We start from the raw sequence: 12,283 nt of genomic DNA, 5'->3' as shown, positions 1-12,283 counted from the left end.
GTGCATCCCTGTTTCTCAGTGCCTCAGTTTCCCTTCACGTGGGAGATCCATCTCCACCTCTCCCAACCCATTGAGTCTGCAGGGAGGGCGACTCCTTGCCCTGCCACAGCTGCCTTGGTGCTGTTGGGACGAGGGGCAGAGAGCAGGGCCTGGTGTGGTGCTGGAACCCAAATTGCTTTTTGAAGAGCTCGATTTCACAGTGGGAGCAAAGCCGGCATTGTGAATCCCCGCTTGTCAGGGAGGAGATGTGCTGAACTTGTTTATTTTCCCTATGTATTTATGAGCTGGGGTGTGTATAAATATTGCTCACCCGCGCCAGACGACGCTGGTGTCGTGCTTCCAGCGGGTGCAAAGTTTGACCTGGCACTTCCCGGCGGGAGCGATGCATATTTATTAGCCCGGTGCTGGGTGGGAATGGATCCCTCCCTCCTCGGCGTGGCAGACGCTGTCTCAGCAAAACGAGGGTTATTATTAAAATAAATAAAAGCAAAAGCCGCTCGGCCATCACGGCACCTCCCGTGATGACTTCAGGGTGGAGCCAGCTTTTCCTAGGGTTGAAGAAGGGATCGTGGAGAAGATGCTCCTGGGAAGATTCCAGCTGTGCAGATTCCAACTCTGTGAGCTCCAGGTGCCCTGCCTCAGTTTCCCCATCAATAACAGTGACCTATAGAAGTGACGTAAGTCTCAGCCTGGCACAGGAGTGTGAAACTCTCCCTTCATTAATAAGCACAAAGTGCTTAGATATTTTTAGATGGAAGTGCCACGTATTGATATAATATTACTGTACCTCGTTTGACTTCTTTTTCGATTGCAAGCCCCCTCTTGATCCCGTTACCTGCAGTAACAGTTATCTGGCTATATTTTATCATCCGAATATTTCAATTAAATTACTTGGGGAGGGGGGGAGAAAAGCAGCCTAGGCTGAAGTTGGAAATGATCACTGTATCACTCCAACTTCCCTCCATTCCCAGAAGGTTAATTGAAAGGCAGCCATCTTGGTGACGTTTAGACAAATGAGGATAATTATGTGTTCTCCAGCTCTTTGAGAGGTTAATTGCTTAGATGTACGAAGACTTGAAGAACAAAGAAAGAATACATCAGAAGCAGGACTATGATCTGATAATGTAATTTGGGATATTCACGTACAACTCAAACAAATAAACCCCCTAATTGCATGAAGTCGTTCTGCCCCGTGGGGTTGCCGGGATCAGGCTCCTGGTCCTCCGGGATGCTTGGAGAAGGGGGGCATAAGCAGGAGAGGTCTTCATCTGGCTCATGTCCAGGGGTGTCTGTTGTCATCTCATGCTGATGATGACTTCTTTATCTGGCAGTGGAGATGACTTCTTCATCTCCAGGCTGTCGCCTGGCTCCTGAGTGCCTGCAGCATCCAGCCCTCATCCCGGCAGCAGAACAGTGGGTGGAAGTCAGATGGGCCAGGGAGGCGCGGGAGCAGCGAGCAGAGGATTTCCTCCGGTGGGTTATTTTATTTTGCCTAATTGCTGATGAAATTCCTGCAAATTGGCAATTATATTCCTGAGCTGATGGCTCACCCAGGTCATTTAGGGATCTCGGATTTGGCAGGAGCGCTTTACGGTGTTCGCCATGGAATATGGCATCACTTCCACCGGCAGTATTTCTCTTGTTTTAGAGGTTACTAGTTCTGCCTGTGAGGATTTCGCACCTAAATCTTGTGGTGCGAAGGAAATGTTTTTTTTTTTCCTTTTAGTTCACCCTGGTGGACCAGTTTGGGAGTTGGTTTGTCCCTCTGTCAGCCCCTCCATCCTGTTGGAATGGGGTACAGAAGGCTCTGGGAGCGACTTACAGGCGTGAGGGGTGCGGATGGAGTGAGTTGATTTTCCCCTCGCCTTCCCCTGCCCGCTGGCACTGCAGTGAGAAGTGCAGTGTGGAGTCAAGACCTTGGAAACTTGGAGCTTTTATGGGGTTCTCAGGGCTGTGTGGAACACCAGGCTGTCCAGCCAGGATCAAATGCCGCCTCACTCATCAGCTGTGAGGGTCAGGAAAACGGTGCTTTATTTTTTTCTCCACTGAGAGCTTGAGGGTGAAACATCTTCATCTGGAATCTCCTTCCTCCTCTGCTCTGTCTCTGGGGAAGTTGGAATTGATTTCAAATGAGCAAATGCCTTCCCACCCCTAACGTTTGGGCTCCAAAACTCCGGCGAGAGGTTTTTCCGTCGATCTGTCTGGAATTGCAGTTTAATTCTCCGCATTTGCTCCCATATTGTGCATTAAGATACAACGAGTTTATCCAGCAGTCCAGCTGTTTTGAAGATAATTACTACAGAACTCAACCTGATGTAAAATAATCCTCCCGGGCAAGCAGCCAAGAGCCTGAGACTTATCCTCCAAAGACTGAAACCTCTCCATTACCCTTAAGAACCGCAGAGATAGCGGTGGGCATCTCATGACAAATATATTTTTGGTGGTAATCAGTGGCAGGATGTGAGAAGAGGTTTTTCTTTCCCCCCTGATTCCTGCTGGGGAGGGTGGTGCAGCTGGACTGACTGAGAGCAATGAGTAATGGAGGCATGTCTGGATTTCCATCCAAAGTGCCGTCGTTTCTCCCATGTGACAACACCATGCCCATCGCTGTATTGCTGCCACTGGGGTGGCTTCACACCAGTTTTCCCTCCTTGCAATCCGGGATCAGGTGTCCAGTGGCTTTGCTCTGGCTGCTTCTCTCACAGATGTTCCCTGCTCCAGGTTTTAATCAGCCTGCCAGCATCCTTTCTTCTTTTGGGATTCCGGGATGCTACCGGAGCCACGGACATATCCTCCTGGGTTGAAAGTGTCCCCTTATCCAGCTGAGATGGAGACAGTCACCAGTCCCATCAGGATGGCTGAATCATAGCAGTCAGAGCCACATATTTCCATGTGCTAATTACCGGTACTTAGCTGCAGGTCTAACTCTGACAGCAAAAGTTATTTCCCTCTCTCCCTGCCTGGGAAAAACCTAGGAAAAAAACCCCAGTGCAGGCATGGAGGTACTCTAGGTTCTCAACTGTTCAGCTCTGCTAGTGATAAACTCGGTGCTTCTTGTCTGCTTTTGATTGGAGAACACTAGAAATCAGCCGGGGCGCGGGTGCTGCATTGTGTTAGATTAGAGCTGATTGAGGCGCTGCACGGGCGCTGATTGAGGCGCAGGGCTCTGCCAAGAGCAGGGTTGTGTCCCGTAATCAGCACCCTTGAAGGGTGGTGGTGGGTGTCTCTTGTTGGGTTTTTTACCTGCTGGGATGTAGGGGCAGGGCTTGGTGTAGGGTAGAGGGGAATTTGGCTTCCCTGGTGAGAAGAAAACTCTCTGCTGGTGTTTCCTGGGACAGGTATCCAGGGCAGAGGAGACTGAGGGGAGACCTCATTGCAATCTTCAGCATCCTCATGAGGGGCAGCAGAGGGGCAGGTATCATCTCTTCTCTCTTGTGACCACTGACAGGACTCAAGGAAACAACATTAAGCTGACTCAGGGCAGGCTCAGGTTGGATCTCAGGAAAAGATTTTTCTCCCAGAGGGTGGTTGGGCCCTGAACAGGCTCCCCAGGGCAGTGGGCACAGCACCAAGGCTGTCTGAGTTCAAGAAGTGTTTGGACAATGCTCTCAGGCACAGGGTGGGATTCTTGGGGTGTCCTGCACAGGGCCAGGAGTTGGACTAGATGATCCTGATGGGTCCCTTACAACTCAGCACATTCTGTGAGTCTGTGAGGTAGCAATGTCTTGATGGTAAATGCTGGTGGATGGTGATATTCTCCTTGGAGAGGAGCTGGGAAGATATCCCAGCCTTCCTCAAACCACAGGATTGCCTGCTGGCCACAAGCAAGTTGGAAATCAGTGTCTGGCTGTATCAGGGAGAGAGTACAATCATATTTTGGGCAAGGAAAGATGCATTGCTGCATTGTTTTCTAATTTATGTGGTTTTCCTGGCCTGGCTGCCCCTGCTCAGTGCCTTCCTTTTCCTCTCTCTCTTTGGGAGATCAGGTGTGGCCGCCAGCATTGACTGACTGATGTTCACATTTATGTGCCACCTGCTTTATAAACATTCCCATTGATTTACTCTATCCAAAGGCCTCCCACTTTATTTCTTTTGCTGCTTCCTCATATTTCCTTATGAAGATTTCTCTTAAGCTGATAACAGCTGTCAACTGTTGGGGCTTAGGCTGACACCTTTTGACTTTCCCTAGTGGGTGGGGGGAGCATCCTGGCACGTGGACATGGATATGGATGCACAGTTGTGTCAGAAATAAAGGATTTGTGGTGGGAAAAGGAAGTGGGAGCCGGGAGCACCTGACCCTGTCGGGTCCCCCTTCCCCTTGCTGATGATGTTGTCAGGGTGACGTGTGTCCCTACAAGCTGGAAGCAGAAGCAATGAGGAGTGAAAGAAGGGCTTTAGGAACCAAAGGCAAAGCCTGGCTCGCATTAACAGAGCTGACTGTTTCTGGATTTGCTCGATGTGGAGCATTAATTCAGAAAATCCCATGAATGGCTTTGGGGAGGAGATGGGATCAGTTAGTGGGGGCACTGTGCAGCAGCTCCACCTCGCTGGGCATCCCTTCCCTGTTCAAACTAAGATTCCAAACCACCTGCAGCACAGCTCTGCCTGTGTCAGCCTTAGCATCGTGCTGTGGTACCTGGGTCCACCCCTGAGACCAAAGGTGGGCTCAGGCCCCCATCCCCAAATTAACATCAGCTCAAGCTTGGCAGTGACCCGGCCTCGGGCTCAGCCTTTGCATCCCCTGGGCTGTCACAGAGGCCACCCAAAGCCCTGCAAACGCTGAGTGCAGACCAGGCAGTGTTTTGTGTGGCATGGCCCCCTCAGGGACTGCACAGTGAGCATTGTCTTGACTTCTGACGCCTCGCACAGACGGCTCCCGCCCTCCTCATCATCTTGTTATCATTCTAATGTCTGGGAGCTGCAGTCATGGACCAAAACACCATTAAACTATCTGAAATGGAGCAACTCGACAGCCTCTGCCCTCGCAGGCTTATTATCTTTGCAGATGGATATTTTATATTTAGCAACCTCTAATGTATCAATTTGGGCTTTGATTTTTCACGAGGAGCAGCTTCTATTCTGGTGCTCGGTGGTGGGCAAACTGCCACCACAGGGGAACTGATGGGGAGAACCCCTCCCAGACAAGCCCCTATTCTCTAGGGAGGGCAGGACGGGCCTGTAGCCCTCGTAGGGCTCTAGGGAGGGGGGAGTTGTTGGCAGGGAAGAATTTTGCCAGTGGTCTGGAGCATGTCTGTACAGCAGTGGGAGCGCTTGGGGAATCGGAGCAGTAGCGGTAGGGCCAGGCAATTAATTAAACTTGCAGAGAGCAAGAGCTGGTGGCTTTGTGGGAGGCAGTGGCTGACTGGTGTACAGTGGGGAGGAAGGGATGTTATAGAGAAAAGCAGGACACTTTAGGCTGACCGAGCTCTTAAGCATCCCATGCTTCTTGTTTTCCCGCAGGGGTGGTGACGGATCGGGACTTGTGGAGTGGTTGGTGAGGGCTGGATGGGAGGTGGTTGTGCTGGGCAATGCCAAGTGGCACATCCTGGGTCCTCTCCATCCTCAGGGCTCTGGTATGATGTGAGGATGGTGTGGAGTTGTGCACCCCACATCCAGACACCAGGGTGTGTGGGAGAGAGGGGAGAAGGGACACCGCGGGTGACTCAAAGAGGAGACAGATGCCAGCAGAAGTGATCAGGATTAAAGACAAAGTGCCTCCCAAGGATAAATATCATGGATAGCAGTGATGGAAGCCCAGGCAGTGCAATCCTGCCCTCAGGAGCTATTGTGTGAGACCCATCATCACAAGCCATGGTTGCCATTGTCCCTATGGATAATGTGGCGGGATACATTGTTGGGAGAGGATTAGAGGAGCCGCCGCATTTTGATGGCCTGCTTCTCATTTGCATCTTTAACGAAGTGGGAGCCCAGCCAGGTTCTGTTCTTTTGTGTTTACTTCTGAGGAAGTGTGTTTATTTCCCATGATTACAAATAAATCTCCTCTGCCTTTGCTCCAGCTGCCCGGAATAAAAAGCGTTCGGAGCCCGTTCGCTGTGTAACCGGGGTGAATATTGGAAGCAAAGGAGAAATCCCATTAGGAGCCCCCGGCAAACGTAATTAACAATTTCTTCTCAGAGACAAGGGGGTTTGCTCTGCCCCTGTGAGAGGTGTTTTTGGTTGGAAGCATCCCAGGGTGAAGCATCACCTGGTCACTGTCAAGGGGCTTCTCTCCCGATCTGGGTGAGCTATTTTAGCTGCTGAAAACTGGGTCAGCTGGCAAGTTTGCACCTGGTTTTGGCATCTCCATTTGTCATCCTGATGAGACACGTTACCTGCAGGAGAGAGAAGCAGTTTGGGGTTGAAGGGCCATAGAGGAGTTTAAAAGTAGAGCATTGTTGGTTTGAATAAGGAAGAGGGAGGGGTGTGAATGATAGAATCATCAAATATCCTCGGTTAGAAGGGACCAGCAAGGAGCATCGAGTCCAGTTCCAAGAGAAGCCCAAAAATCCCACCATGGACAACAAATTTGGGTTGATCCATAGATGACCATCTCCCCCCCAGCCTCTTGGCATGGACAGGGACCAGTTGCCTCAGCTCTGCAGGTACAAGCATTTCTCAGGATGCACATCTACCTTTTGGGGTCTCATGCAACCCATTCCTCAGGATATTTTTGAGGGTTTTGCAAGACTTGCTTTATGCCTCCAACTCTTTGTGTGCCACTTATCCCTCCAAATTAGTTCCAGAAAACTTGTGCTGACCGTGGACAAGATATTTCCCTCACCACTGGGAAGGTGTCGAGGGCAGCCCCAGGCTTTGCCCTCGTGCTCGGATGAGTCAGCAGTGCAGGAAAGGTCCCTGATGTGGCAGGAAAGGTGGAGGAGGAAGGTGGAGGGTGTTGTGGCTCGTCCCACATGTAGGAGTGGTGCTGTCAGTGTCATTGATGGGGCCGGGCAGGAGCCTGCTGCGGGAGCGGCGTGGGGGTCTCTCCTAATAGGTGCAGGAGGAGGGGGACGGTCACTTTGTGCCGCCGAACACAAAGGGCACGTCAGCGGAGTTATCCGTATTGTTGACACTAAGTGAAATAATTCCGTGGCAAACTTCAAAATTAGCATTTAAGGATGAGGAATGGGGGCAATTAGAGGGGAAGCGGCGCAGCGCCGGTGCCCCCGGCTCCCGCCCTCATGCATCTTCTCGCGCTGCCGCGTTCAGGTTCAGCGCCCTCGTCTCTGGTGGAGTGCTGGGATCCCTACGGCAGCTCTCGTCCTCCCACAGAGAGAGGGGATTAATATGGGCCTCAGGAGATGAAGCCTTCGAGAGGCCACATGTATCATTGTGAGCGCCAGGGGCTGGAGCTCGGGCAAGGCCCGGCCTCCGAAGCTCTCCAGCAAGCTGCTCTGGAGGAGAGAAGTCGTGGTTGGAGGCAGCTGAAGGTTTGCAGATGGTGAAAAGTCTCTGCTTAAAGGCAGTGAGGGTCTGAGTGGGATGCAGGGATGGAGGAGCATGAAGAAGGGCTGTGTGGGGGAGCCGGGATGCGGCATGTGCCAGGGGCTCAGGTTTGGGCTGATGATATCATTCCCGAGATATTCCCCCTGCCTTGCTGATGGGTTTTCTCCAGGTGAACTGCAGAGCCAGGATGGGTTTATTTTCCTCCCATCTGACAGGCCCTTTATTGTCTTTTGTCCCTTCTGGACTCGTAAGGCAGAGTTTCTGGAGATGGATACGGCGCCTTCAGGAGACTGTTAATGGGGGTTTGTCTTTGGTTTTAATTAGATCCCTTCAAGGGAAAACCTCCTGGCCTGCTTTATTATCCAGCTTTGTCAGAGCTTGTCTGCTTTATCTGAACACTTTGCAGAAGTCTCTTTACCTGTTTGCTTACTGGAGACATTATCATAATCCTGGTCAATTGGAAATGGGTAGCAAAGACGGCTCAGCAGACAAGGGAGCTTAGCAGCTAATGGAGATCGCTTTCCCAGACAGGTAAAGAAGCTGAGGAGGTGCTCCTTGTGCCAGGCTGTCCATCAGTATTTCCTTTGTAGTGCCAATTGCCCAGGCACGGGAAAACTGTTGGCAGGAAGGCAAGGTCAGCTGAGAAGGTGCCTCCAGGAATGCTGAGTGCTCCATGCCAGCTGATGGCTGGTGGGTTTTCTGCTGTTGGTGGTTCTGACACATTTCCAGGAGGTGCAGGAGGGTTGGTTTCTTGAAGGAGGGTGGTTTTCCTGGTCACCTGTGGCTGCAGGGGACAGCCCGGGCTCTGGTGGAGAGGAGCACGATGCTGCACAATTGGAGCTAAAGGGACTTGGTCCTGAATTAGCTATTGAGTGGCAGCAATTGAAGAATGAGCTCAAGGAGCAGGGAGAAGGAGGCTTTGCCTCTTTGCTCTTGCCCTGAGTTTGTTAGAGGGGTCTCAGGTTCCTGCCCCCTCGCTCTGAGTGGTTTCTAGGGCAGTACCTGTCACCACAGACAAGGGAGGCCGATGTTGTTCTTCCCCTCCCTCACATGAACGTGTCCACCTGGGACACCCGTGTGCCTGTGCAGGTGCACCTCTGAGGTGTAAATATGAGCTGTAAACGAAAAATGAACCGCCCCAGTTCTTGGGTGTCCTGGACCAGCCTCAGATTTCCCTGGGAAGCACATCCCATATGTACCAGCCAAAGCCGGGCAGCGACAGTCGAACGTGCTCAGCACGAGCTTCTCGTCCCTGTCACTTCAAACCCTAGTCCTTGTGCTTCACCCCTAATGAGGGGACCCAAGAGCACCTCGCAGGGCTGTAGTCTGGATATTTATATGAGCGCAGACATGCAAGTTGTCTGTTTTACATATTGCTGCCCTGATTTTCCGGTGCACGCGATGAATAATTTACAGAAGCCGTGTGTAAGTATCTCTTTATTATTCATTATAATGAAGTGAGACAGCAGTAATAGTCCACTAGACTGGAATCCCCCAGGGCCGAACTTCACTCGGCTGTGCTCAGCTCTCTCCCCCAGTTAATTTGAACGAGAAGAGAGGGCTCGGCTTCCCGACAAGGACGGTGCCGTCTGCCGGCACGAGGCCGCCTTGGTCTGGCAGAGCTGAGCCGGTGCCGGGAGATGTCTGACACCCGGGCAGGCTCCCGGCGCTCCGGCAGTGCCGCGGCAGGCGGGGAGGGCCATCCGTCTTTCCCGGCGTCCGTATGTGGCGTGGCTGGCAGAGACGAACGGCTCCTGCAAGGGGAAAAGGACTTGTTTGCGGGAGGATATATGGCTCGTTCCTCCGAACTGAGCGCCCGGGGGGACCCTCAAACATGCCAAGTATCGCCCCTTCCCTCCACCCGATTAATAATCTCGATCGAGGTGACGCTCTGCAGTCTCAGAGAGGGAGGCATATAACACCTCGGAAGCCTGGGCAGGAGAGGTGCTGTGGTGGGGACAAGGACAGGAACAGCCTTCCAGCCTCTCTCCGAATTTACAGGCGTGTGGAGAGGGACTCACATGAGTTTCTTGATTGACTGTAGGTGACTTCCTGCGGTCTCAGCTGCACAAAGCTGCGGCAGCACTGCCACCACCGGCACTACCGCACACCTAGCTTGGTTTTCCCGGTTTTCTTTCATGCCAAGGGACAGCTTCCCTATTGTGGTCCTCACGTGGGAAACGTGAAGCTCCTGAGAGGTGCCAGGCTCTTAATTTAGCCAAATGCTCGGTGCTTTTGCTGTGGGTGCCACGGAGGCAGCAGAGAAGGCCACGAGTAAATAGATGGAGAAAAATACGTCAAACAGAACGAAAAAGCCATGTTTTCCAGGAACATTTTGATTCCCTTCCCCCCCCCCCCACTCTTTGCCAAGTGTAAGTCAGTGCTGTGGGCCGGAGCTACCGAGCTCCTGCGTGCCTGGAGTGGGGAGGGTGGGAGCCAGGCAGGAAATAAATAATGGAAACGACCGCGCTGTGTTTTCAAGGCACTTGTAGGATTTACAGCTGCTTATCCAAATCTTCCCTTCCCTTCCCCGCGTGCTGGCTTGGCCGTCTCCGGCTGTTCCTCTCCTTCCCCTCTCCCTGCACGTGTTCTGCGGCCCCTGTCCCCATGTATATCACCCCGGGGATGGCTCGAGGGCCGTGCCGACAAGACCAACTGTCAGCAAATTTTACAGCTTCATCTGAAATCCTCAGCGCGCGGCGGGGGCGAGGAGGGGGGTGATGGAGGTGCCGGGGGGTAGGGATGGTGGGTAGAGATAGTCTGTGTGGCTCGCAGAGGTTGAATGCGATGGGAATTTTGTCTGCGGTTCCCCAGTTGTGTGTCAAAGAAAATGGGAGGGTTTATTTCTGCTGAACCCGCCGTGTATGTGAAATCTCGGGTGATGGGAGGATGTGGAGCAGGGCTGTGCCGCTGTGGCATGTGCCATCTCTGTGCTGGCAGTGATGGGGAACTGGTGCCGCAGCTCCTGTCCTGCTCCCACCCAGTTTTGGGGTCGGGGACGCTCCGTGGGTGCTCTGGGGTGTGTGACGCTCTGTCTCTCCCGCCGCAGGTGTACTGTGGATGACCGGGTCACGCGGGTGGCGTGGTTGAACCGCAGCACCATCCTGTATGCCGGCAATGACAAGTGGTCTATAGACAACCGCGTGGTCATCCTCTCCAACACCAAGACCCAGTACAGCATCAAGATCCACAACGTGGACGTGTACGATGAGGGCCCCTACACCTGCTCCGTGCAAACAGACAATCACCCCAAGACCTCGCGCGTCCACCTCATCGTGCAAGGTAGGTCTGAACGCACCTCGTGCTCCTGCTGGGGAGTTTGATCTGCAAGGGTGTCTGGATTTGTGGAGGGTTCAGAGGCTCTGTTGGTGGTGGAGATGGAACCAATATCAGCTGCTTTGGGTATTGCATGGTGTGCTGGTTTTGGCCGGAGTAGAATTAATTGTCTTCCTAGGGGCCAGTATGGGGCTGTGTTTTGGCTCATTCTGAACACAGGGTTGATAATACGGGGATGTGTTTGTTATTGCTGAGCAGCGTTTACACAGAGCCAGGGCCTTTTCTGCTCTTTTGCACTACCACACAGGTAAGGAAGTTGGGGGTGCCTGGGAAGCTGGGAGGAAACACAGCCAGGACAGGTGACCCAGACTGACCAAAGGGGTATTCCAGACCGTATGACATCATGCTTAGCACATAAAGCTGTGGGGAAGGAGGAGGACGGGTGTGTGGGGGAGAGGGAGATCCCAACAGCACAGGGCCCTGTGATTTTGGGAGAGGCTGGATTCTGTGAATGTTGAAGTCACAATGGGACCACAAAGGGCTTTTGGCACAGGGTTTCATGGGCAAGTGTGTCTATGTGGCAGATGCTGTTGGGTTGCAAAACAGCGTCCTGGGGCTGTTCTGATGAGGGGAATCCAGGTGCCTGTAGCACTCTGATGGATGCTGCCTCCAGATCCTTGCAGCTTTGCACCAGCTACTAGCTTTTGTCCGGCCTCTAGATTAATTTTTCAGAGTTAGTGTTAGTTCAGGTTAGATAAAGATAATGAAAGTTTCCTAATCCTCTTAAAGAAGATTTATTTGGCTGAGTAGAAAGCTCTCGGAATACAATAAAGCGTGTATAAAACCAGGACCTAATCTTTCCTTTAATTTCAAACAGCTGATGGGTATTGATTTTGCAATGAGCAAATCTGAAAACTTTCTCAGCCTCGACATGTCTCTGAGAAGCCCCCAGCAGAGTTATGTATGTATTTATGTATCCTTCTCACTGGGAGGAGGCAGGGGTTGATTCTGACAGCCTATCCAGGAGGTTTTCCTGCCCGGTGTCAGTGGGAGTGTGTTGGGAAACCCTGGGTTGTGTGCACCAGGCTGTGATGGCGAGGGGAGCACTCACCTTGGGAAGAGGGGAGCAGAGATCCACTGGGAGCATCCCTCCATCCCCTTGGTCGGAGCTCCCCCTCTCCCCCTTTCTGAGTTGCGTGTGAGCTGTCCATCTGTGAAGTTTAATCTGTTTATCCTGTCTGCTCTCTAATCGTGCTAATCCATCCAGTCAACACCGGTGAAGTATCCGACTGCTTTGCACCTAATGAAATCAGGTGAACTGGCAGCGATGCTCAGCCCCTGCTCTCCTCACCCCTTTTTGCAGGCACTTGCCAGGCTTGGGCAGGTGGGGGTGAGAGATAGTTTGTGTCCAGAGTCTGGTGGTGAGGCATTTCTGACTGTGCTGGGAGTTTTCTTCCTGGTGTGAGCAAGTCCTGTTGAGTTGCTCCCACTGCAGTGATGACTGCGGTTCTCAGCAGTGGTGCTTATCCACAGCCTGAGAGGAGCTGGGGATACAGGCACA

The 12,283-nt window shown here is 52.5% G+C and overlaps 1 protein-coding gene across 11 annotated transcripts in view; it reads left to right on the top strand.

The window, feature by feature from the left end:
- The window catches only part of OPCML (opioid binding protein/cell adhesion molecule like), a 335,600-nt gene that overhangs the window by 300,385 nt on the left and 22,932 nt on the right, over window positions 1–12,283 (top strand). For all 11 annotated transcript variants that reach the window (XM_051812514.1, XM_051812513.1, XM_051812511.1 and 8 more), the window contains one exon: window positions 10,496–10,728. In XM_051812514.1, coding sequence (XP_051668474.1) covers window positions 10,496–10,728 — 233 coding nt within the window. The remainder of the gene's footprint in view (window positions 1–10,495; window positions 10,729–12,283) is intronic.

This window comes from Manacus candei, unplaced genomic scaffold (genome assembly GCF_025592945.1).
Source record: "Manacus candei isolate 608988 ecotype Guabito, Panama unplaced genomic scaffold, ASM2559294v1 h1tg000086l, whole genome shotgun sequence".
NCBI classification, from domain to species: domain Eukaryota; kingdom Metazoa; phylum Chordata; class Aves; order Passeriformes; family Pipridae; genus Manacus; species Manacus candei.
Note: the sequence above shows the minus strand (reverse complement) of the source record. Positions and strands in the feature narration are given on the sequence as shown.